At 44.0% G+C, this 24,981-nt stretch overlaps 1 protein-coding gene across 2 annotated transcripts in view; it reads left to right on the top strand.

The window, feature by feature from the left end:
• The window catches only part of SYBU (syntabulin), a 65,102-nt gene that overhangs the window by 12,327 nt on the left and 27,794 nt on the right, over positions 1-24,981 (top strand). For both annotated transcript variants that reach the window (XM_074985648.1, XM_074985647.1), the window contains exon 3: positions 16,146-16,343. In XM_074985648.1, coding sequence (XP_074841749.1) covers positions 16,146-16,343 — 198 coding nt within the window. The remainder of the gene's footprint in view (positions 1-16,145; positions 16,344-24,981) is intronic.

The raw sequence follows: 24,981 nt of genomic DNA on the forward strand, positions 1-24,981 counted from the left end.
TTTCACAATTCTTATACTGAGTGTAAGCATAAATTGTGATTTTTACAACAATATGTTTACAATACACAAAATCTCATTGCTTCCTTGCTACCCATCAGGCTTTGTTTGCAAGGTATCACATATGCACACCTTTGCATTCTCATGCAAATGATCTCTGGGAGACACATTCCTCCCAGCCTTCAGCAGCATTGAGTTCCTGCTGGCACATTCCTTACATCAGCAAACCCACAGATTCTCCAGCTGCTCCTAATGCACAAACCAGCAACAGTTTTACACAGGTGAGAGGTGATTAAAACCTATTTTACAAAATCCGCACAGATTCTTCCAGGCCCCAAAGAGTCTAGGAAGATCAAGGAGAAGCCCTGTGGCACCTTATAAAGTAACAGCTATTTTGGAGCATAAGCTTTCGTGGGCAAAAATGCTTCATTAGATACAATGAGTCCAGCCACAGTCCAAGGGCATATGTACTTCGATCTAACCCGAAACAGCATGCTGTGCCATTCCTTTAGAATCTAAAGATTTATTGAGAAAGAAAGAAAAAAAGAATAGGGTGAGAGAAAAACTTTTAAAGTGGTACATTACATATATCAATTAAAACTATTGATGTAGACCAGAAGTGTTATATGCTGATTTCCTGAGAACACACCCTGTGAGGGATGGGACCCCACTTCACATAGGCTTAGTTCATGAGGTCTGGAGACAAAGATGGTCATTGACAGGGCCATCTTACAGCTTGCCATATGGATGGAAAAGTTCCTTTCTTCTTCTATAGGCACCCAAGTATCACCTGACCAGGTGTGCTACTGTGGCACTTTGCTGTTGGTCACTGGGTTTGCCAGCAAGCCCCAGTCCATTTACATAGTATGTGGAATTGATGTCTGGGCATCTGATCTTTGTCCCTTTGTTTAGCCCATATCACCAGACTGGGGAGGTGATCACATCTATTGTGAATCTCAGCACTAAAACATTTCTAGTTCTGGTGTAAAGTCAATATCTATAACTTTACATATAAAGATGGTATAGATATACAAGTGACATAACAGTCTCAGGCTGTTACCAGCTTTCATTAGACGCCTCACTTGGCACAAGATGTGGTGCCACTGTATACAGTGGTGACAGAACTGATTCAATAACTTCATAGCTCTATCTCACATAGCTGTTCAGGGCACCTAGATCTTCATTTTCTAAATACATAGGGCCCAGTTCTGCTCTGTATACACACATACAGCTCCTATTCAAGGTCAGCATTTTGTCTTTTGATTCCATTTTTCAGTGCTGTTTGCTTGGAGGCTATCCTACTAGGGAATGTTAATATGGAATGCTTTGGGAATTTGGTTAGCTTACTGATTATTATCTTTATTTTACAGAGAGCAGTATTAAATGAGGAGTTTAGGAAAAATGTATATATACTGAAATACAGACGCTTGCCTGCTTCTGTTTGTGTGTGTCTCTCTCTCCCTTTTCCCCCTGTTGCTTCATATAAAATGACTGTCCTTGTGCCACTGCACCATTCATCTACTTGGGAAGCCAAGATATTTGACCTTCTGAATGTCTCTATCACCTGCTCAGTATATCAATCAACACTAGGAGCTCAAAAGGCCTGATCTAGAGCCTAGTGAAGTCAGTGGAAAGGTTTTTATTAACTTCAGTGGGTTTTGGATTACACCCTAAGAAATGAACACCTAGCATCTTACCCCTTCTGGGGCTCAGGTTTGTGCCCTCTGTGTATGCTGATAACAAAAATCACTTAGTTCAGTGTTAAGAAGGGCTGTGTGTGTATTTCTCTTTACAAATACTTAACTCAAGATATTTTGCTTTAAAATGGTTTTAACACAAATTTGTGTTGAGTTAAATGTTGTCCTGTGTATCAATGACCAGTGTAAATTTTAAACAGAATGAAAGAACCTTGAACTTAGAAGCCCAAAATACTGCTGAAGAGAGAGAACTTCCGTAGTAGAAGATGCTGTGGTATTTTAAAAACAAAATTTACATGTCATATCTTGATCCTGATAAGTTACTCTCTCAATGACATCAGTAGGTGTTCCACATGCATAGAGACAGCAGACTGTTAGGGCTATTCCCAGAATATTAGAGATGTAAATGTAAATGTTGGAGCATAACTTTACCTTTGTCCTCCACTGCCACAACTCTCCTCCCCTCAAACATCGTTTAGGGGTGTACAAAGATTCATAGCACAGACTGGGAGCTGGGTGTCCCTAAAGCCAGTATATAAAATAAGAATACAAAAGACTGTGATCTGGCATACCTGACGCTCTAATTTATTATTAGAAGCCAGACCCTGGATGCTTTTTAGAGAGTGGTGTTGTTACAATATTCATTGTAATGTGATCCATACTCGTTGTCACCAAAGTTATTGCAGCTTTCTACTAGAGACTGTGTTGTACAAGAGGGACTAATAAAGTGTGGAGTGTAACATTCTGTTTAATTAAAATTATGCCTGCAAGGATTATTCCTGGATTTTTATTTCCAAGTGCTTAAATTTCTGTAACTGAACCAAATATTGTTTACAGTTTCTTTTTTCTGCACTTGGTATATTTTGATATATGTGTTAAATGGAACTTAATTATTTCTGTTCCTACATCACTTATATCTTGTAAGAAAGAAAATCTTTATCAGCTGCATGGAACTTTGATAACTTTCATTTTGTACTGTAGACTGAGGGAAGAAATTAGCAAAAGCAACTTCGAAAAGTCTTCGTATTTCTTTGGAGACCCATGATATACCCTCTTCCTTAGTCTTAATATCTATCTTTAAAAAGTATCTGAATAAAAATTGTTTGTGGACCTTCTAGCCTAAGTGCTTTCATGATGCGATGTCCAGGCCTCTAGAAATTATGTCATTCCCTGGGTACAGATACCTGATAATATCGGACTAGTAATTTTAATTTATTTTTTACCATATAGTTGAGAAGCTTTTGTGCTGTAATATTAACACTGTTGGTTATGTTATAAATATAATAACAGAGCTGAAAAACTACTATTTTAGAGTCTTTATTCATATGGTGTCGCAGCACTTGAACTTTGGTTGCTGGAGAAATATTCAGATAGGATAAATGAGGACCTTTTCATGCTGTTAACATACATCAGTTGCTACTGCATAGAATCATAGAATATGGGGACTAGAAGGTACCTTGAGAGGTCATTGAGTCCAATCCTGTGCACTCACAGCGGGAACAAGCACCATCTAGATCAGTGGTTCCCAAACTTCAGCATCATGCCCCTTTTAATTTTTGAGAAACCCTCACACCTTTCCCCCTCTTCTTTACCACCATCCAACTCTACTTTTAACAAAAAATTCAATTCATGACTTAAAATAAACACACAGTTTATATAACAATGTTATTTAAAATTAAAAATAAGCACAAATAGTTTTTCTTGGCCCTTTGCGGATGCCTAGTGCAGCCCTAGCTGGCCAGCTGTCTGAGCCCTATGCCAGCGGCCAGAGTTGTCTGCGCCGCTGCGTGCCTCCCCCGCCCCGCCTGCCTGAGACCTGTGCTGCCAGAGCTGCAGCTGGCCACCTGAGTCCTGTGCTGCTGGCACCAGCCACCCACTCCAGCTGTCTGAGCCATCCACCCAAGCTCCATGCTGCCAGGGCCAGTTGCCCTCCCACGAGTCCGAGCCACATGCTGCTGGGGCCAGCTGCCCGCCTTCCAGCCACCTGAGTCCTGCACTGCCTGGGGCCAGCCACCCACCCAAGCTGGGGGCCAGCCACCCAAGCCACCCACCAAAGCCCCATTCTGCCAGAACCAGCTGCCGACCCACAAGCCTGAGCCGCCCAAACCCCATGCTTCTGGGGCCAGCTATATGCCTGCCAGCCCAAGCCCTGCACTGCCGGGGCCAGCCACCTGCCTGCCAGCTGCCCAAGCTGTGTGTTGCAGGGGTCAGTCGCCAGCCCAAGCTATCTGAGCCACGCAGTGCCGGAGCCAGCCACCCAAGCCCTGCGAGTCCCACAAGCCAGCCGGCCACTCAAGCCCCTCCCATCCCATAAAGCCAGGCACCACCAACCCCCAGCTCTTACCCTGTCCCCATCACCTGAGACAGGCACCCCCAGCCCTCCCATCTAACCTCCCCCTTCACTCCCAACCCCCACTCTCTCACCTTTGCAGGAGGCAGCTAGATCCATATGGGTCTTCACCACCTGCCTGCTTTTTATGGCAGCTGTGCTGGGTCACCCATATAAAATGGAAGAGGCTGGAAGCAAAGGCTGGCTCTTTCTTCATGCCCCCCCACCCCCCGGGGGGCACATCCCTCAATTTGGGAAACCATGATCTAGATCATCTAACCTGCTCTTAAATATCTCCAATTGTGGAGATTCCACAACTTCCCTAGGCGATTTATTTCAGTGCTTAACCACCCTGGCTGTGTCTACACTTGGTAAAAACTTTGAAATGGCCATGCTAATGGCCAAATCGAAGAATACTAATGAGGTGCTGAAATGGGCTCATAGGAATAAGGGGATTTTGATGTTGGTGGGGTCCTTTCGAAAAGGACCCCAGTGTAGATGAGCCACGCAGGACTGAACTGTGGCACTTTTGAAGTGCCGCAGCTGCTGGCATGTTAATGAAGTGCTGAATATGCATTTCAGTGCCTCATTAGTATTCTTCGATTTGGCCTTTAGCATGACCATTTCAAAGTTTTTACTAAGTGTAGAGGTAGCCCCTGACAATTATGCCATTTCTATACTACACCAATTACATAACTAAAATTGACTTTTCAATGGTGAACTTCAGTGTCTGTTTATACGGAAGAAGGTCCACAGAAGCATGCGCAAAACAAAACCCCAGAAGATCGACCCTGAGCGGGTTGATCTTCCATGGTAGTATAGACATAGGCTTAGGAAGTTTTAACTAATGTCCAACCTAAACCTCCCTTGTTGCAGTTTAAGCCCACTGCTTCTTGCCCTACTCACAAGGGCCAAGGAGAATAATTTTTCTCCCTCCTGTTTGTAACTGTCTTTTAGGCACTTCAAAACTGCTATCATGTCCCCTCATAACCTTTTCTTTTTCAAACTAAACAAACCCAGTTCTTTCAATCATCGCGTTTTATAGACCTTTAATCATTGTTGTTGCTCTTCTCAGGTTTTTCTCCAGAAATTTTTTGAAATGTGGTGCCCAGAACTGGACACAGTACTCCAATTGAGACCTAATTATCGCAGAGTAGAGTGGAAGAATTATGTCTCGTGTCTTACAAAACCCCTGTTAGCGCATCCCAGAATGGTATTTCCTTTTTTTTTTTTTTTTTTTTTGCAACAGTGTTGCACTGTTGGCTCATATTTAGCATGTGATGTGCTATGACCCCCTAGATCCATTTCTGCAGTACTCCTGCCAAGACAGTCACTTCCCATTCTGTATGTGTAAAACGGATTGGTCTTTCCTAAGTGGAGTACTTTGCATTTGCCCTTATTGAACTTCATCCTACTTACCTCAAACAATTTCTCCAGTTTGTTCAGATTATTTTGAATTATAACCCTCACCTCCAGAGCACTTGCAACCCCTCCCAACTTGGTATCATCCTCAAACTTTTAAGCATGCTCTCCATACCATTATCTAAATAATTTATGATAATATTGAACAGAACTGGTCCCAGAACTGAATCCTGCAGAACCCCATTCATTATGCCTTTCCAGCAAGACTGTGATAACTACTCTGAGAATGATTATCCCACCATTTATGCACCCATTTTATAGCAGTCCCATCTACATTGTATTTCAGTGGTTTATTGATAAGAAGGTTATGTGTGACCATATCAAATGCATTACTAAAGCTTAAGTACACAATGTCTGCTGCTTCCCCTTTATCCCCAAGGCTGTTATCCTATCAGAGAAAGCTATCAGATTGGTTTAACATGATTTATTCTTGACAAATCCATGCTGATACTTATCACTTTATTATTTTCCAGATGTTTGCAGATAGATTCTTTAATTATTTGCTCCATTGTCTTTCCTGACACAGAAGTTAAGCTGTCTGTAGATACCTGGGTTCCCTTTTTATACATGGGCACTGTATTTGTCCTTTTTTTTTTTTCCAAATTCTGGAATCTCTCCTGTCTTCTGTGACTTTACAGAGATGATGGTTAATTACTCAGGTACTTCCTCAATTATCTTCTTTAGTATTCTAGGATGCATTTCATCAGGCCTGGTGAAGACATCTAACTTTCCTAAGTAATTTTTAACTTGTTCTTTTCATATTTTAACTTCTGAGGCTACCTCTTTTTCTCGAGCATTCACTGTTGTAGGCAGCCAACCACCACTAAACTTCTTGGTGAAAAACAAAGCAAAGAAGTCATTAAGCTTCTCCGCTGTTTCTCACATTTTCTATCATTGTTTTTCCCTCTTCATTGAGCAATGGCTCTACCCTGGCTGGGGTCTTCCTCTTGTTTCTAATATATTTGTAGAATGATTTCTTGTTTTCCTTTGCATCTCTAGCTAGATTGAGCTATTTTGTGCCTTCATTTGTAGCTAACCTTTTATAGAGAATTTAAATATCAGTGCAGTGTCCTATAGATTCTGAACATTTTCTTTAGATGTAACTTTTGCTAAATCATTTTTATTATTTGTATTGCTGCACTGTTTATACTATTATTACAGATATCATGGTGTATTTTAATGTCGATGTATTTCAGTGTCAGTATATTACTGTGTTGCTGTTAAAAGCTCTACTTGGTTAGTAGGTAACTGGTCCTAAGCTATTCACAAGCTGATGCTCAAAGTCTCTCTGTGACATAATTACTTGTACTGTATCCAGATATAATACAGTATATGCATATAAAGTTTGTCATTCCTATTATCCTTATTTTAATTATAATTTTATTGATGATGCTTTTTTGTGTCTTTCTTGGCAATATCATATATCTCAGTTATTTATATTGGTTCAGACACTGATCAGTGAATTTGGTGTCCTCTCTGTTAGCCAGTATCTAATGCTTTAGAGGAAAGCAGCTCCCCTCTCCTACGTATAAAATTTTGCTGTGTAGCCAGTTGAGCATTAATATTAATATTTTCTCTGCAGTAGGTAATAGTAAATTCCATTATGGATTTACGTGCTTCAGTTATTTGATTAACAGCTTCAGGAATGGGTCCTTTGCCTTCCTGTCCCATTTCTAGGAAGCTCAAATATTTCAAAACTTTCTCTTCCCCAAAATGTCCAGCAGTATTTAGAGGAACCTGTAGATAAAGAAGTAACTGGTATACATGACCTTTTTAAAGATTGTATTGAAAAAACTCTGTATTGGCAGTAAATGCTTTTAAGGCCTTATCCTTTTATAAACCTGAGCCTGTGTGTGGGATGAAAGTTGGCTATATTATTGCGATATGCGGCCAAGCTTCACTCTTCCTGGTAAACATACTGAGATTTTTGAGTTCTCTGCTTTGTAGGGAATTGTAGCTGAAATACTGGTTTATATTTCCATAGCAGTCATGAGCGAGGGATGAAAGCCAGTGATGGATGATCTTGTTTGGAATGTGCAAATGTGCACTCTTTCCAGTATTTTTCCTTCCCATTCCACTTTTTTAATGGGATGGTCAGCTGCAAGGTGATTAGTAGAGATACATTCTCAACTCACAGCTAAGGTTATCTTGCCCTTGTGATGGACACTACTGTTGCAAGTCCAGCTGCTACTTTGGGCAATACTGCACAGTTTGATCCTGTAGAACACAGTGTATTGAAAGGTACATCGGATACATGTACGGAAAAATATCTCTTTGGTAACATAAACTAGGTCCAGAAAACGTTTAGAGGTACACGTTTTCTATACTAGTGATTTAACTATGAGTTCACACAGAAGACTTAGGGGTATTGCTCATTAAAACGAACAAATGGTAACAGCAAAGAGAAGTGCAATAAAACCGTTCATTTTCTGCAGCTGAAGTTAAAACTCCGACTTGGCTGGTGATGCCTCTGAAGGTCAGAAATGATATGAACAGAGAAGAGTATTGTTGCTGGTGCCAAGTTCCCTTTGTTCCCTTGATAAGTTTCCTATCACAGTGCAAGCTGCAGAGCTTAATCAAATTAATTCTAAAAAGAACATGAAAGTAGTATATTATTAGTGGCCATATTAACTGTCTGCTGATCAAAACGTGCATTTTCTATCTGCTTTCATTTGCTAATCTGCTTTTCTATCACCTGTATGTGTTGCTGGTTTTGCACACTGTGTTGCCTTTTTAAAATGCTTTCATTCACGGTTGCAGGTTGGGATCTCGTGTTTATTTTAAAGTAAAACACCATATGGTTTCAACTCCTGAGATACTTTAAAATAGAGTTTCTTCCTGGTGTTTAAAATAATTTGTGCTTAAACTGTATTCTAAATATAGCTTTAAGATTTTGTAAATTTTGGTATACTTCAGAAGAGAGGATATTTCTGGAAATAGCTGAGTTGATTGCTTAAACAGAATTTAAGAATTCACTCAGCAGAACCAATACATGGGCCAGTATTTTGATAAATTTTGCAGTTTTCCGTATTTACACGGTAACAACTGGTGAGCCCTGTTGATTAATTCACAGAAGAAAATTGGTATTGATCTTGAAAAAGTTACCTCCTAGCCTCCTGTGCATATTGAATTTGATCATGAGGTTTATATGCATGAGTAGAATAAAGAACAAGATAATATAATATAAGGAAGAGCCTGGTATTAGGAAAGTGTTGGGTTGGAAGGTATAACAGATCTTTTAACTGTCTCACTATCTTATGAGGAACTGAGAGTAACTGGAAGTAGGAAAAAAGTACTATCAATTGTCAAAAGAAGACAAATTCAGTCTGGAACTGAATTTATCAGTGGCAGACAAAGGTATTAGCTAATGAAGTTTGCAACATGGTCAGGTAGGCAGCTGCTCAGTCTCTTAATTTATTTGGTCTCCCTTGCAGGTAATCCACGCAGGAGACTTGGTTGTCCCCAAACTCAACAACTTTGCTAGAAGCAGGACTAGAACCAGCTGCTATTACTTTGGGGATAGATTGTTATATTTCTTACCCATGTGCACAAGGAGTGTGGGGGGGAAAAGTCTCTTCTTACTATCCTGTTTGGCAGATGGGGAGTGGACAGTGGGGAGTAGATAGCTTGTCTGAGACTCACTCTTGGAAGCAGGTGAGTGGAAAGAGTTAGTGAGTGCACTTGGAGGGCAGAGGTAGTCAATAGGTGGACCATGGGTGAAATCCAGCCCATGACATCTTTTTACTTACTTATTTTTGTATTGATATTCTTTTGGTACTTATTTTCTCTGGGGATTGGACCTTGACAATACCTTGATCAAGTAGGGTGAACCTTGGGGGAAAAAAAATTCATGATCCCTTGGCCAGGGTAACTAACCAGACACATGTAGGCTACGGTTACACTATAGCCGTCTGCTAACAGAGATCATTGTCAGAAGATATCTTCTGACATAACCCCTATCAACAGACTGTGGCCATAGACAAAAGCAGATCAACAGAGTGATCCACTCTGTTGACAGAAAGTAGCAAGACGCCGTGGCTGCTTTCTCAACAGAATGGGGCCCTGGAAGCTCAGCAAACAGGGTCGCGTGGCTGGCAAGCCCTTCTGGGAGCTCCAGCCAGATGCACCCTCAAAGCACGACCTCTCCTCTGGCCAGTGCCTGCCCACGCTGAGCCTTGCAGACCTCTGTGAGGCACACACAAGCTGCTGCTGGCCTGCATGTTCCCCCCAGTATAGACCAGGATCAGCCCCCTGGTTTGCCCCTCACCACCCAGCAGCTGCTTCAGGCACTGTTCCCCATTGTCCTGGGCTTCTTTCACCACGTGTGAGGGGGGACCTGCTGGACCCCCAGGACAGTGAGGACACCCCTGCTGTCCCAGTGCCCCACCTGCCTTCTCCCCCTGGATACTATGGTGGGTTTGGCAACACAACACCAGTGCAGACTGCTGGGACCGCCTAGTAATGGGGGAGTGGGACAGCCAGCAGTGAGTGCAAAACTTTTGTATGAGAAGAGAGACCTTCCAGGAGCTCTGCTCCTGGCTTGCTCCCACACTATGGTGACAGGACACCTGCATGCAGCTGGCCATCCCTGTCTAGAAGCAAGTGGCCATCGCACAATGGAAGGTCGCCACCCCAGACAGTTACTGCTCCATGGCGAACGAATTTGGGGTGGGAAAGTCCACCGTTGGGGTCATCCTGAGGTAAGTAAGCCACTTTTGGGCTGCAGTCTCAGTTGGGGGGGAAGGGGGAAGGGGAGCCTCGGGGGGTGGTTGGGGTAGAGGACTGGGGGGATCAAGGAAGCCCCATCTCCAGGGGGTTGAGTTGTCCCTCACTCACAGAGACCTGCTGCCTGGGGGGCAGCCGCATGAGGAGGGGCTTGGGAGGGGATGGATGGTGCAGGAGTGGCTGCTGGGGCCCGGGCCTGCCTCCCACAGCCCCTCGTGTGTGCCTTCGGTATCCTCGGCTTCCAGGTGGTGAGGGCTATCAATAGGATCCTGCTGAGCAGGCTCGTGCAACTCAGCAACTAGGACACAACTGTGGTGGCTTTGAGGCCTTGGAATTCCCGGACTGTTTCAGGGAGACAGATGGGACCCACATTCCGATCCGTGCCCCGGACCACAGCACAGTGCTGTACATCAACTGAAAGGGGTACCACTGGATCATCCTGCAGGCCTTGGTGGATCACCATGGTTGGTTCACTGATGTCTACATCAGGTGGTCAGGCTGGGCCTGTGATGACAGGGTCTTTAGGAGCTCGGCCTGTGCAGTAGGATGGTGGTGGACACATGCATCCCCACAGCATGACATGCCCACTGGGGACGTCCACATGCCCTTGTGCATGGTGGGGGATGTGGTGTACCCCCTCATGCCATGGCTAATGCACTCGTGCACTGGCCACCTGGACCAGACCAAGGAGGTCTTCAGTGCCTGCCTCGACCAGGCATGTGACCTGGTCAAGTGCACCTTTGGGCATCTGAAGGTGAGGTTTCACTGCCTCCTCACTCGCCTGGACATGGGGGAGACCTGCATCCTTGCAGTGGTGGCTAACTGCTGTGCCCTCCACAGTTTTGTGCAGGGCAAGGGAGAGGTCTTCTTCCCAGGGTTGGGGGTGGATGTGGACCACTGCTTCGAGCAGCCACCTCTGGCCCACTGGGCAGTCATGGACAGGATCTGCATCAGGGAGGTCCTAGGGGAGAGCTTCTCCCAATACCCCAATGACTCTCCCCAGGGCACCTGGCTGGGGTCTCTGGTCCACAGCCCTACTCCTTCCCCTCCCATCGACCCCTCACTTCCTCTGACCCCTTCCCAATAAACATGGGGGTGTTGAACCAAGAACCATTTATTTAACAGAAAAAGCATGTTAAAATAAACATCGTGACTGAAAACTATGTGCACTGTGCAGTACCATGTCACTATGTACAGTGGGGGGGTTGGGATGGGGGGGCCATCTGAACATGGTTGGTTGGGCCTGGGACAGAGGATGGGGGGCTTCAATCTGGGTAGGAGGTGGGGGGCCGTGACCCCGAGCAGGACCCCAAGCAGCCTCGGCTATGGGATCCCCTCCCACTGTGGGTTAGGGGTCCCTGTCGAGGCTGAGCTTACAGGCAGGTAGGAGGCTTGGAGAGCCAGAGCAGGGGCAAGGTTAGCAGGGGCATTGGGGGGCCTGGGGAGCAGGGGGAATGGTCACGGGGGGGCGGGGAGGGGGGAACTGGGGAGATGGGTGGGGCAGGGGTTTGAGGGGGTGCAGGTGTGGGAGGGGTCCAGGAGTAGCAGGGGCAGTGGGCAAGTACACCTGGGCTAACGTGGCCTCCCAGATGTTCCTGAGTTTGCAGATCTTGGTCAGCATCTGGCCCCACACAACCTCACGCTGCTCCAGGGCCTGCTCCCACCACTGCTGGTCCTGCCTCTGATGCTGCTCCTGCAGCTGGTTTTGGTGGGCCAAGGAGGCCACTTGGAGACACATTGCCTCCTCCATGGTGGTGTGGTGGGACCGTTGCACATGGGCCTGCTCCCATGATGGCAGTGGTGGTGGCGGTGTGTCAGCTGCAGCAAGTGACGGTCCAGGACTGGTTGGCTCTGGGCTGTGGTCTGGACTGGCTGGCTCTGGTGTGGCAGGGCACTGGTGGCTGAATGGGAAAAGAGCAGGAGAGTCAGTGAGTCATTCTCACCACACAGCCTCTACGGCTCTGTCACCCACCATGAGCAGTAGCCCCCGCTCTGACACATGGGAGGGGGCCGTCCCGGCAATACAACCATGTGTGCCCTGCATTGTGGGCCCTGCCACACAAGTGGGGAGCAGGCTGACTGCTGTGCTCCCCCAGCCTCCCCACCCAATGCTCTAGCAGCCCAGTGGGGAGGTGTCGAGCCATGGGAGGGTCCATGCATGGATGGCGGGCGAGCTGAGCGCAGACTAGTCCTCCCTGGGCCACCATCCCCTGTGCCCTTGGGTGCATGTAGCCTCCTATGGGGCTGGCATTGGGCCAGTGCTCATGCTGGCGGCTGCCCACTGGGTCTTGGTGGGCCATGCTGCTGGGTGCAAAGTTGCACAGGGTTGGCCCTCATGTTGGGGCCACACCCGGGCCAGCCTGACGAGTTGCACGGCCCAGCTCATGTGCATCCACCCCTCGTGCCCTGGTGTGTGTGACGTGGGGTGCTCACCAGAGGGTCCCCCAGAGAGGTCTGGGGTGTGGCCTTGTTGGAGGGACCCAACATGATCACCAGGGTCTGCTGGCTGAAGTCGAGGTATGAGTCCTCCCCGGCTGGGGCTCCTTTGGGACGTGTGCCTGGTGCAGCTCCAGCTCTGCAGTGGGGCAGCCGCCTTGGCTGTATCAATATACTCCATGGTTGATGTGCCATCTGCGCCCCCTGAGCAGCTGGTGGAGCTCACATAGTAGGGGGCAGATGGGTGTACCTGCCCCTTGTCCCCGACTGTCACCTGGCATCCTGGGCCTGCACATAGCCCTGGTGGAGCTCCTTCACCATGGCCATGCTCCTTCAGGGTTGTGGCCAGGGGAACGTACTCTGGGGCATTCTTGTGCTTGGTGCTGGGGTCAAGCAGTATGGCCTCATCACCCCAGAGGGCCAAGAGGTCCTGGAGCTTGGGCCCTGTCCATGAGGGGGTCAGGTTCTTGGACCCCCGGTGGAACTGGGCGGCCTGACTCATTTTTCCAGGGCCCACGGGGTGGTTACCAACATGTGCAGCTAGCAGGGTGTGGCTCTGCTGCTTGCACCAGTGCCACTTCCTGTCATGGGGTTTCTGAGTCTCCCTGCAGCTTTAAGAGTGGCCGGAGGCACTAACCACAGATGTGTGGAGGGGACGTCCCCGCTGCCCAGCTGGCCGGCACCATGGAGACCGTTTTGTCAATAAAAATTTCCCCTGCTCTTCCCCAGACTTCTACATGCCTGTTCTGTCAATAGTAACTCTCAACAAAAGTGTTATGCCTCATGGCAGAGAGGCAGGACGCTGTTGGTGAATGTGCCAGGTTTTTTCAGGTACTGTTGTGTGTGTGTGTGTGCGCGCGCGCACTCCACAAGTTTTGTTGACAAAACTTGCTAGTGTAACCATAGCCATAGGAACTAAGATGCTTCACAGAAAAGGATGTAATAACTTTACTCTCCTCTGAAAACAAAGGTGGGCCGAGGCAAGAGGGGAATTGTGACTAATAATCATTCTCTGGTCTGCTCCTAGTCTAGCTCTGTTCTGTCCCTTACACTCAGTCAGATGGTAAAATTCTACATTCTGATTCTTTATTTCTTTCCACCCCTCTTCTCTGGGTAAATGTGGTTTTCAGCCGGTCCCCATGTAGAGCTTATTCCAGAAGCAAGTTAAAATTATAGACATGACAATAAGCAAAGTGCAGATGGACAGTAGTTACAGAAATTTGACTCTGTACTTAATCACTTCAGGTATAGGTATACCATGCTGCATCCATTATAGTGTGTGGTGGGGATTTTTACTCATGAAGACAATACAAGGTGAATGTCTGGTAAAAATGAATACTGAAAGATACTGATTTTATTTCAACTTTCTAAAAAACATATTATGCAGTTCTCTGGGACATAGGATAATTCTGGCCTTCAAGTGTCATCATGGATCCTGTTTTTTAAAATAACATGTATTATAATTTAAACAAACAAGTCACTAGTTGTAGGTATCACAAAAGAGCTGAGCATTCAAGAGGCATTTAAATAATAGTAGAAAGGATTCCCTTAATTATGTTTGACTGTCTGGATTGTTTGCCTTTTTTATCCTATTTTATTCTTATTTTTACTTTATTGACTACCTTTAATTAGTAGGGTAAGAGGAAAGTGCATAACTTTTTTTATTCTGACTTGTGAGTGTTAGTAGTTTAATTGTGTTTGTAAAACTTTGAATAAACCAGTATTTCTGTACATCCTAGAGGTGCAAAGTAATTCTGGTTGACATAGAAGTACTGTGTATATGGTGCAAGAGTTTTAGTGCCAGGTATCATACCTTTAGTTTAATAAAGCATTCATAATGGTATATATTATACAGTCAGTCAGTAGGACAAATTGTCACCCAACTAGATATGGGCTGAGAGTGCATTCTCAATGTGATCAGCTGTAGCCATGCAATGGGCCTTTCCATAGTTCTGGTATGACAGATCTGTGGAAAAAAAAATCTCACTCATGCTCCCTCTTAGCCCACAGTTACATACATACATACATACAGTAGAGCAGTGGTTCCCAAACTTTTCCGCATCAGGCCCCCGCTTTTGACTGTTGAGAAACCCTAACGCCCCGCCCCCCGCCTCTTCTTTACCATCATCCAACCCCCCTTTTAACAAAAAAAATTCAATTCATAGTTTAAAATAAACACAAAAACTTGATATAAAATGTTATTAAAAATAAGCACAAATAGTTTTTCCTGGCCCTGGCAGGTGCCTGGTGCAGCCCCAGCAGGCCAGCTACCTGAGCCCCATGCCAGCTGCCAGAGCTGACCACAAGAGCCGCCTACCCACCTGAGACCTGCGCTGCCCGAGCTGCCCTCCTGAGCCCCCCGCTGCCAGGGCCAGAAGCCCACCTGCCATCCTGAGCCACCCGAGCCCCACGCTGATGGGGCCAGCCACCCACCTGCCTGCCTGAGCCCTTCACTGCCAGAGCCAGCCACCTGAGCCTCGTGCTGCCCAGGCCAACTGCCAGCCCAAGCCACCTGAACCCTGTGATGCCAGGGGCAACTGCCCGATCTGCCCACCCAAGACCCACGCTGCCAGGGCCAGCCACTCACCTGCCATCCTGAGCCACCCGAGCCCCACGCTGCTGGGGCCGGCCAGCCGGCCACCCTCCAGCCTGAGCCGCCCAAGCACTGTGCTGCCAGGGCCGGCTGCCAGCCCCAGCCACCTGAAGCCTGCGGTGCTGGGACCAGCTGCCCAAGCACCGCAGTTCCCACAAGCTGAGCCCCCCAAGCTCCATGAGCTGTCCACCCGAGCCCCTCCCATCCCACAAAGCCAGGCACCACCAGCCCCCTCTTCTTACTGCATCCCTCTCACCTAAGCCAGGCACCTCCAGCCTCCCATCTAATCCCATCCTCCTCCTCCCCCCCACAACCCGTACTCACTCATCTTTGCAGAAGGCAGCTAGCTCCACATGAGCCTTTGCTGGCTGCCTGCTTTTTATAGAGGCTGCGCCAGGTCACCCACATAAAATGGCAGGGGCTGAGAGCCAGAAGCAAAGGCTGGCTCTTTCTTCAGGTGGGGGGAATGCTGAGGGGGGGATCTGGGCATGCCCTCCCAGTTTGTGAAACCATGCAGTAGAGGAAGAGTCAGAACTTGGCTGTATATGTCACATACATACATGCACACAAATCAGTTCTTATTTTACTACACTTCTTAATGTGTATACTTCATGTTAGAATACCCCATTACCATGTGGAGGAAGAGGAGGTTAATCTTGAGCCTTGGCTTTCAGACATTGTGTCCGCTTGTGCACCTTCCTAGGATTATGGAAATAAGTATTTCCAAAGGCATTTTATGCATGTAGGTATCTAAGTGCCATATTGCCCCCCAAATTGAGGTGCTCAGCAATTGGGTGCAGAAGCACAGGGACAAAATGTGCCTTACCTTTGGGCACACGGTGCATGTTTTAGAGAATGTTCTATCTGATGTGTGTAGTTTGGTTTTCTGCCATCTTCATTTTATTAATTAACAGTTCTTGTGTTTCGTTTTTTGTCTTGTTTTCAGATGACACGGGTTGCCCTAGTAGCCAATCAGTATCTCCCATTAAGACTCCTTCCGATGCTGGAAACAGTCCAATTATTTTTTGTAGTGGCAGTGATGGAGACTATACCAAAAAGAAATGTAATGCTGGAATGGTGGGGGAAGGAAACACGCAGCCTGTTCGATATAAGAAGGAAACAAAGACAAACCTTATAAAACCCGGTATGTAGACTGTAGATAATTTAATGTTATTAATTTATCTTTAATGCATACAAAATATTTAAAAGTTCTCTTCACGCAGCACAGAGGACTTTGTTTATGTAGGTGGTGAACATACCAACAGTTGGTCTCTTTAAATGAGATGAACTTCAAGATCTGAACAGCAGTAAGTAGTGGGCCTTTTTAGTGATAATATAACAATATGAGACCTTCATATAATATTTCAAGACCAGATGTGATGTGAAATATACTGAAGTACAAATTATTTCTGTGCAGATGAAATTGCACATATTTTTGTTATTCTCCCCATGTGACACATTCCTATAAATCATTCAGGGACTGGAATATAAGGAACTTTGCTTAACTTCTTTAAACGCATGTTTTTTTTGTCAGTATCAGGTCTCTTTAGACCATATTTTCAATGGTGTTTTGGTACATGAAGTTGTAGATAGAAACCTAGGGGGCTTTTCAAAAGTTCCTACATGCCTAACTTCTATTGTTTTCACAATTTCAGCTAGGCATGTATCTGTAGGTTTAGGTGCCTATATACCTTTAAATAGCTGTGCCTTGCTTACAAGTGAACTCTCAAATGTGTGCATCTGACTGGTACGATTTTCATGAGATCTCTGTGATGGGGTCATTATTCTTTCCAGACACTAACTTTGACTTAATAAAATGTAAACTAGTAGAATTAATAAATGTAAATGTCATTGGACCACATGATCCTTAGTGTAAGGATTACATGATATTGGAAAGTAAGTGTATATGGAATGTCATATAATGCTACTGTTTACCTTCTTTTTAAATTGCCTTTTTGTGCTTAACTTTCCAAAGAGCTTGTGTTCTTCATTTTTTTTCCACATCACCATAGTGTGGGTTGAGAGTTAAATGTAATAGGTAGTATGAGTTTTTTTTCCAAATGGTGAAATATTTTAGCAGTATTATTATGCTACAATAAGTGGAGTTGATGATTCAGTAGACAAAGTCTATTCCTTTTGAGCTCTGAATCAATGATCTAGCCTGGTTTTGGATGGCAGTCTGTAAACCAAAGTGATAACTCTCAAATGAGGGGTAAAATGAAGTTTTTGATTACTTCCATTCATTAAAGATTTCTGAGGACATGACCCTTCACCATTAAAGTGAGTGGGAACTTTGCCATTGGTTATAGTGTACTTAAAATCAAGCCCTAGATATTTTATTGCAAAGCATTGGGGTGGCCTAACTCAGGGAATTCTCCAGTCCCAGTTTGGAAAGGTATCTTCTGTTTTAAATTCCGCTTACAATTCCAGTTGCTTATGGTAATTCACTTTCTTGCTATCCTAGATTGTTGGGTTGAGGCCCTGTAGACAACTACAATTTTATGCTCAGAAGGCAGCTGAGAATAAAATGATTGTGTATAATATAATCATTTTGTTCTGTAAGTGAATTGGGCAAATCATTCAAATCTTGTAAAGCCACAACTTTTGTTTGTGCCGTATAAGTAACAGAAAAACTCCATGAGAATTTTGGAAATTGTTTGGAATAGAATTGGACTGCTTACTTTGAATATTTAAAGAACTACTGTTTTTAATTGTGACAGTCTTTTGAATAACAAGAACACACATTTTCTTCATATTTATACCCTGGAGATCCTTACCCATTTATTCCGGGGGAGCATTATTTTGTCCACATTACGATTGCCCTCTTAATGAAGGCAGGTTTGCATGGTGTCTATTTCGTGGCTGTCAGGTCAAGTACATAGGTTATATCCACAGTAAGGCCGTGGCCACATTTGGCCAAAACTTCGAAATGCAAATGGCCATTTTGAAGATTACTAATGAGGCGCTGAATTGAATATTCAGTGCCTCATTAACATTAGGACACTTCCAGCCGTGCTTTCTAACTCTTGCAGCTCGGCGAAGCTACATGGAAGTCCTTTTCGAAAGGACCCCACACCTTTCGAAATCCCCTTATTCTTGTTAGTCTATAAGATGCCACAAGACTTTTTGTTATTCTCAAAGCTACAGACTAACATGGCTACCTCTCTGATACTTTATTCCCGAAGTAACACTGAAGCAAATATTTGGATAATTTCAGAAATATCAGTAGGAGAGAACTGTTAGATTGTACTCTTCGTACCCCTCTAGTCTGGTCCCATGCTGTTGCCCAACAGTTTTTTAGTTTTTCTTCTTCAAATGTCAGTTTCTTTCTCTGGTTTGAAAAAAATCAAATACGTGATCAGTTCTTGGAGCACAAGACTCTAGTATATTGTAGTAAATGATCTATGGCTCTTAAATTTTAAGAATTTCTTTCATAATTTGTGTTTCCCCACTCTTACTGCTGCTGTGCATTGTTGCTGCATTCTGAAAGTTTTATAAACTTAGAAATACCATTTATCATGGTAGTTTATAATATATTGATTGTGCATTACATTTGATTCAAACAGATGTTGTTACAGATGAATTTCCAAAGCAATCTGAAAGTGAAAAAGAAAACCAATACCCCGTATTCAAAAGAAACTGCACAACATATAGATGAGTTTGCTACAATTTAAAGTTTGCATGAGTCTTTCACGAAGGATGTGGAGTGACTGGCAAGCTATATCATGCCATTAATCCACTTTAGCCTGCCTATCAAAGAGTCATGACGCTTTTCATCTAAGGAGTCTTGAACCCTCTTTTGGGTGTGACCAATTTTCTCATTAATAAAAAGTAGTAGAAAAAGTGTTGTACAGAACAGTCCTGACAGGAGAATCTCCTATAGCAGACCTGAGAAGTCCCGTTTCTAATTCCTGCAAGTCACATAAAAATCTTAGTAGAATGCTGGCAGTTTTGTTTTTTGTTTTTGTTTTTCTTGTTCTTTTGAGTTCTGTGTCATCTCACCTTGTCTGATTTCAGTGAGGACAGTCATATGGATACTTGTTTACTAATGTAAATAAGGCATTTAAAGTTTGGTCCTAGGTTTGGAATTCATGATATATTTGTAGAGATGTGATCAAAAAGGAGGAATTTGTAGAGAAGTACTACATGGCTGAATGTAAAAATGCCTTCTAAGCAACATGCATTATTTAACTGCTAAGAGTTGCACACAGCTACGTTCAGTTTATATTTCATCAAATATTCTTAATTGTAGACTCAACGAAGGGTCCTGTGGCACCTTACAGACTAACAGAAAAGTTTAGAGCATGAGCTTTCGTGAGTTAACTCACTTCTTCAGATGCTGGTCCTGGAAATCTGCAAGGCCAGGTATAAATAGGCCAGAGCAAGGCTGGGGATAATGAGGTTAGCTCAGTCAGGAAGGCTGAGTTGTATTGTCATCAGTAGATCTGGAGGTGTGAACTCCAAGAGAGGGGAAGCATCTGAAGAAGTGAGTTAACTCACAAAAGCTCATGCTCTAAACTTTTCTGTTAGTCTATAAGGTGCCACAGGACCCTTCGTTGCTGCTACAGATCCAGACTAACACGGCTACCCCTCTGATACTTAATTGTAGACTGGCATATAGGTTCAATGCAAGTGCTCTGCATTTCTGTGTAGGAAACCCAGGACCTGCTTTCTTGCTCCCAAAGCATAATGAGCACCTTCAGGCCCAAAGGGAGGCCCCTTTTGGAGCTAATCACTTAGTACTGCAAATAGGTAAAATAATCTTTGTTGAGCAACATGAAACAAAGGGCTCCGGTTCTGTCCTTGAAGATCAGCTTTGCTTCCTCCCCAGCAATTCTTAGTACTCATTTCTTCTGTTAGAAAAGGGTGTTCTTTTCCTTCACTGGGTGCAAAGAGCATAACTTCAGTTGTGTCAAAAGATGATGGTGATATTAGGTACATTTTGGACATTGTAGTAACAATGGATATTGTTCCAATAATAGCAATTTTGGAATCGGGCCTTGTCATTCATCACCTTTTTTTTAAATGGGTGTGGCCTGCATCACACCAGATGAAGTGTGCACTTGACCTTTTCCTGCTGTGCCTGTGCTGCCAGTTCAGTCCCATCGAGGTCACATGAACAACTGAAAGGATTTATGGCTATTTTAGAATTTCATTCATCTCACAGTGACACTAAGTAACATTACACCTACGGTGCAGTGCTGGTATGATCTGTTTTACTTTTACTGGTATGGGTAACTGTCAAGTAACAAGTGATCTTATGATAGTGGTAATAAGCCATCCAAAGTGTTACTGGTGAAGTTCATGGCAGTTGGTTTGTGAATTGCATGGGGAAAAGTGTTTCCTCTTTTAGTCAGAATTCATCTAATGAGGATTTAAGATTGTGTTTTATTTTCACATGGATGAATTCCATTGTAGGGTCAAGTCACATTTATATTAATCATGGATACTCAGAGGCTATGTTCCTTCAAGTATCCTTATAATATTACAGAGAGGGCAGGGCAATGTTTGCATGAACTGGAGAACAAGGAGGGAACATTTTTTCCCTAAGATATTGGTTTCTACAGTTCTTGTTGTAATGGTAGTGAAGAGGGTAGATAAGTGAGTGGGTTATGAGCATTTAATAGCTCTGCTGACTGGTGCCTTGTCATTGGGAACACATGACAGTGGTTGTCTGGGATTCTACTCTGCTCCAGGCCATTCAGAACAAGGGTAGTAACTAGTAAATCCAACATTACCTAAGATTTCATTATATTGTGGAGACCTAGCTGGCTAATTCAGCTGATCCTTGTCTGTTCCCTCTGTTCAACATAGATAAAGCAGAACTATTAACATCTGACTCCAGAATGTAGGTGCCCCACTCTAAAACCAGAGTAGGTTGTATGCATCCAGATTATCTGTAAATCCTAGGAGAGCGTTATATTAGGGACAGTTGTGATACTGTTTGCCACAAATAGCCTTACATTTCTCATGGTCATAAAGGGGTGGAATGATGTTTGTTTTCTAGGTGGGGTAGGGGAAAAGGCTATTTTATTAATGGCTTTGTATGACAGCTTTGTACCTTGCATTTGGGTTGCTTTTGTTTGTTTTCAGTTTGTTGCATGTTTCTGCAAACAATGGAAAAAAATAATAGAACTGTGTCTGCTGTTCAGACTCAACTATACGGAATGTCCTAGTTTGAATAGATGCTCTTTCATGGGAATTGCTGCATTGTTCTTTAACAATAGTGAGTTGTGAAATGCATTTTAAAATCCTGCCCGTGCTCTTTAGGAAATGTACAACCCTATTCTAAAAGCAGGGCCATTTTGTTTTATCAGAAATATAAAATAGCTAAAAAGCTGAACTTTGTGTTGCCTTGCTGTTTTTCCCCAATTTGATTCATAAAATAAATTGTTGTGCTTTATTTTATTTGCATATTCAAAGGAGGCCAGATGTGGAGGGAAAAGGCTGGCAGACTAATAATAATACTATTTTTATTGTAATTTATGTTTACAGTACTTAGTAACCTCTTTTATTGTTTCTGCTTTTCAAGAGCACTGTCATATGAAGGTGATGTAATTGTGAGCCATGGAATATCAAAGAACAGGGAATTTGGTCAAAAATATGGACTTCGGTTTGGGCATGCACTGTTGCTCCTATCCTGAAAACACTTGCGTATAAGCTTATCTTTACTTGTGTACAGAAGTTTGGAGGATCAGTGCCTAATTCCTGGAAGCATTCAGGGAAGTTATATTGGGTGGTGTAAAATGTTTCTGACTGTTAGAACAGTTAGCTCTGATGTGAAAATTAGAATTATAATTAATGATGCAAGTTCAGTCTGCTCCCAATGTTTACTTAGACATAGGCTTTATTACAAAAAAAACCCTATAAAATTGAATGGAATTGAATCATTCAAAGAATTGATTGCTAAGGATATCTGGAACCTATTACCGCTGGCCATTGGCTTTACATTTGTATTCACAGTCTCTGAGTCTCAGGCATTTTGATTTAACAATAATTAGTGTGTAATCGACGATCTGAATTAGCTCCCCCTTTAACATCTTGTGACAACCGTGAGGGGAAGATTCAGGAGCAGACTGTGTATGAATAGACACACATACTCTGCCTTGGTGTTCAGCAAGCAGAGCTGCTTTGCCAAAGGGATATATTTTTGCTGGTTTTAACTTACAGTTCAGTTTAGTATTGAATGCAGACTAATGAACTGATATCTGTAATGTATGAAATCACTGATGGGCAGGTTTGGGTGCGGGGTGAAGGCAGTGTTGTGGTGAAAGACAACAAAGAGGCAGTAGCTTGAAGTTTCCACTACCCAATGTGACTGCAAAACATTCCTGAGAGAGAGCTCAAATCACCTGAGAGTTGGGCTAAGTTGCCTGCCTTTAGAATTTGGCATTAGGCCGCAAGTGGCAACAGTGATGATGATGGCAGAGCACAGAAGCAAGTGTTGGCAGAGGTAGCATCAGCAGCAGAAATTGAGCCAGTGACAGAGATGGCAGCAGTAGCAGAAACATGTTCAATGCATTTTCTCCCCTCCGCTCATAAGAATATGAATCCACGTGAATGCCTGCTTCCTCGCTGACTGTGGACGTCCAACTATGCAGCATAGGGAAAAGGAAGCGGCATGTAAAAGGGCCATTAGTTGGTTGAACCGTTATACCTCCAGGTGATAGACCCAGGTAAACGTTACTGCCCAACATATTGTGAAGTTGGTGTTTCTTTATAGTGCATGCTTTCAAATTATGGCTGTGGTGTTTTCGCAAATTGATGAAGCTTTCCCTATCCCTTTTAATACATGTTTTCACCATGCATGCACAGACTCACAGCTTGCACGTAGGGAAATATTGCCTCTAGGAGGTGCCCAGTGTTTAAATTACTGGCTGGGTGCTCTGGTGGTTATCGTTGTGTATTGCTGAGAGAAACCTTTAGGCAAGTAAAAATTTTGTTGCTGCTGACGCCATCTGGCAGATGGGTTTAGAAGAGTTTTTGCTGATATGTTTGTTTGTAATCACAAGTGATAGTGGAAATATTAGTGGAACCTGGGAGAATTAGAGAGGAGTAAATTCTGGGCTCGGGTCAAAGCAACTACTGCTATGTATCTTGAGCACTGCATTTCTTACGGTTCTCAGTCTTTGGAAAAGAACAAAATATATACTAGTCAACTGATGGTGATTTGCGGGGATGAGGCTTTCTGCTTGCTTTGTAGAATGTCTGCTTTGCAGTAAAAAGAGAGCGAGCGCCAACCTATGCCATGCTTCTTCAGGTGATTGACTATGTGGTTTGCTTGTTTAAAGTGTGTGCACCCCGAGAATGGACACAAAAGAGACATCAGAAATACTCCTAAGTAGAACGTAATGTTATCCAAGATTTGTTCCCCATAGAATTTCATCTTGTTTTTTTGCTTGACTTTTACATGGACATAGAGTTGTGAAAACAACAGACAATCAGTTAGCATGCAAACTGGAACAGCTTCAGCAGAGAGATGGCAGGAGACCCATCCCAGAATATTAAATTGCTTAGAAGTTATGGCATTCTGCTGAGGGACTGGATTCAAGTCTGTGCTCAGTAGTGGAGATTCAAACCTGGGTTTCCTGCATATGAGGTGAGTGCCCCAGCCAATGGACTGTTGGTTGTAAGCACTTCAAAAGACATTTTTTTTTCTTTTACAAATTTGCTATATATTTTGGTTGAACCCCTGCCCCCACTGCATTTATGATGAGAAAATGTTTTAGCCAAAAATGTTTTGTCAAGTTCTAGCATGGACTTCAAAACCAGATACAGAATGCGGTCCTGCCTGGCATGTTGTCTAGCTTGCAAATATGTTGTAGAACAAGTATCTTTTGGCTTTGTTCTCTCTTGTTTCCTTTCCTTTCATTTTGGCCCTTCTAAAAATGGATGGTGTCCATTCATAAAGTCACTGGTGCTTTCAGTTAATACGCTGTATGCAAATAGCCCTGCTGTATGTTTTACTGATGGATGAGAAAATAAAACAGAGTCTGTTGCTATGGAGCTATGTCAGTTTGCTTACTTGACCTGCTAATGCATGGAGTTATTAAAGGCTCTGTCTCCATGGCTACACCAGCATGAAGCTATATTCAGTAGAGAAATTAGAATACATAGCTCTCTGCAAAAGGAAAGGGTGCAGTGTTTTGGTATAAGGCTGAACTCTTGACTCTTCCCAAAACTTGCATTCTGCATATGAGCATGTTTGACATGACAGCAGGACTCCGTGTGTACCTCTTTTTGTACAAGGAGTCGCTGCTATAAATCCAATTGTATTGAGACTGAAATTTAAACCTATTTTCAGAATCTGACTTTCTGACAGTAATAATTACGCTGATAAAAAGAGACTCATTTTCAGCAGTGCGCTGTTATGGACTTCAGTTGGAATTGTGAGTGTTCAGCACTCCTCAAATTAAGGCCCTCAATATTTTTTCCTCCATATAGGTCAGGTGCGGGCAATAATTTTTGATGGGGGCCACTCCAAGAATTTGGTGAGTGGTCAGGGGCTGCACTCATCCACAATATTAATGCAGGAATGAGGGTTGGGTGCTGAAGGGCGCTTGAGGTGCAGGAGGGTGTGTGAGGTCTGGGAGGAAATGTGGCTGAAGGAGGGGGTTGTGACTTGGGGCAGAGGATTGGAGTGTATGGGGGTGCATGGTCCAGTAGGGGATATGGGTGCAGGAGAGGTTTCTAACCTGTTAGACAGGGCCGTGAGCCGGGATGGGGTGCAGGACGGGGCAGAAAGTTGGAGGAGAGGGGTGGGGTAGGGTGCCACAGGCAGC

The sequence above is a fragment of the Carettochelys insculpta genome, chromosome 2 (assembly GCF_033958435.1).
Source record: "Carettochelys insculpta isolate YL-2023 chromosome 2, ASM3395843v1, whole genome shotgun sequence".
NCBI classification, from domain to species: domain Eukaryota; kingdom Metazoa; phylum Chordata; order Testudines; family Carettochelyidae; genus Carettochelys; species Carettochelys insculpta.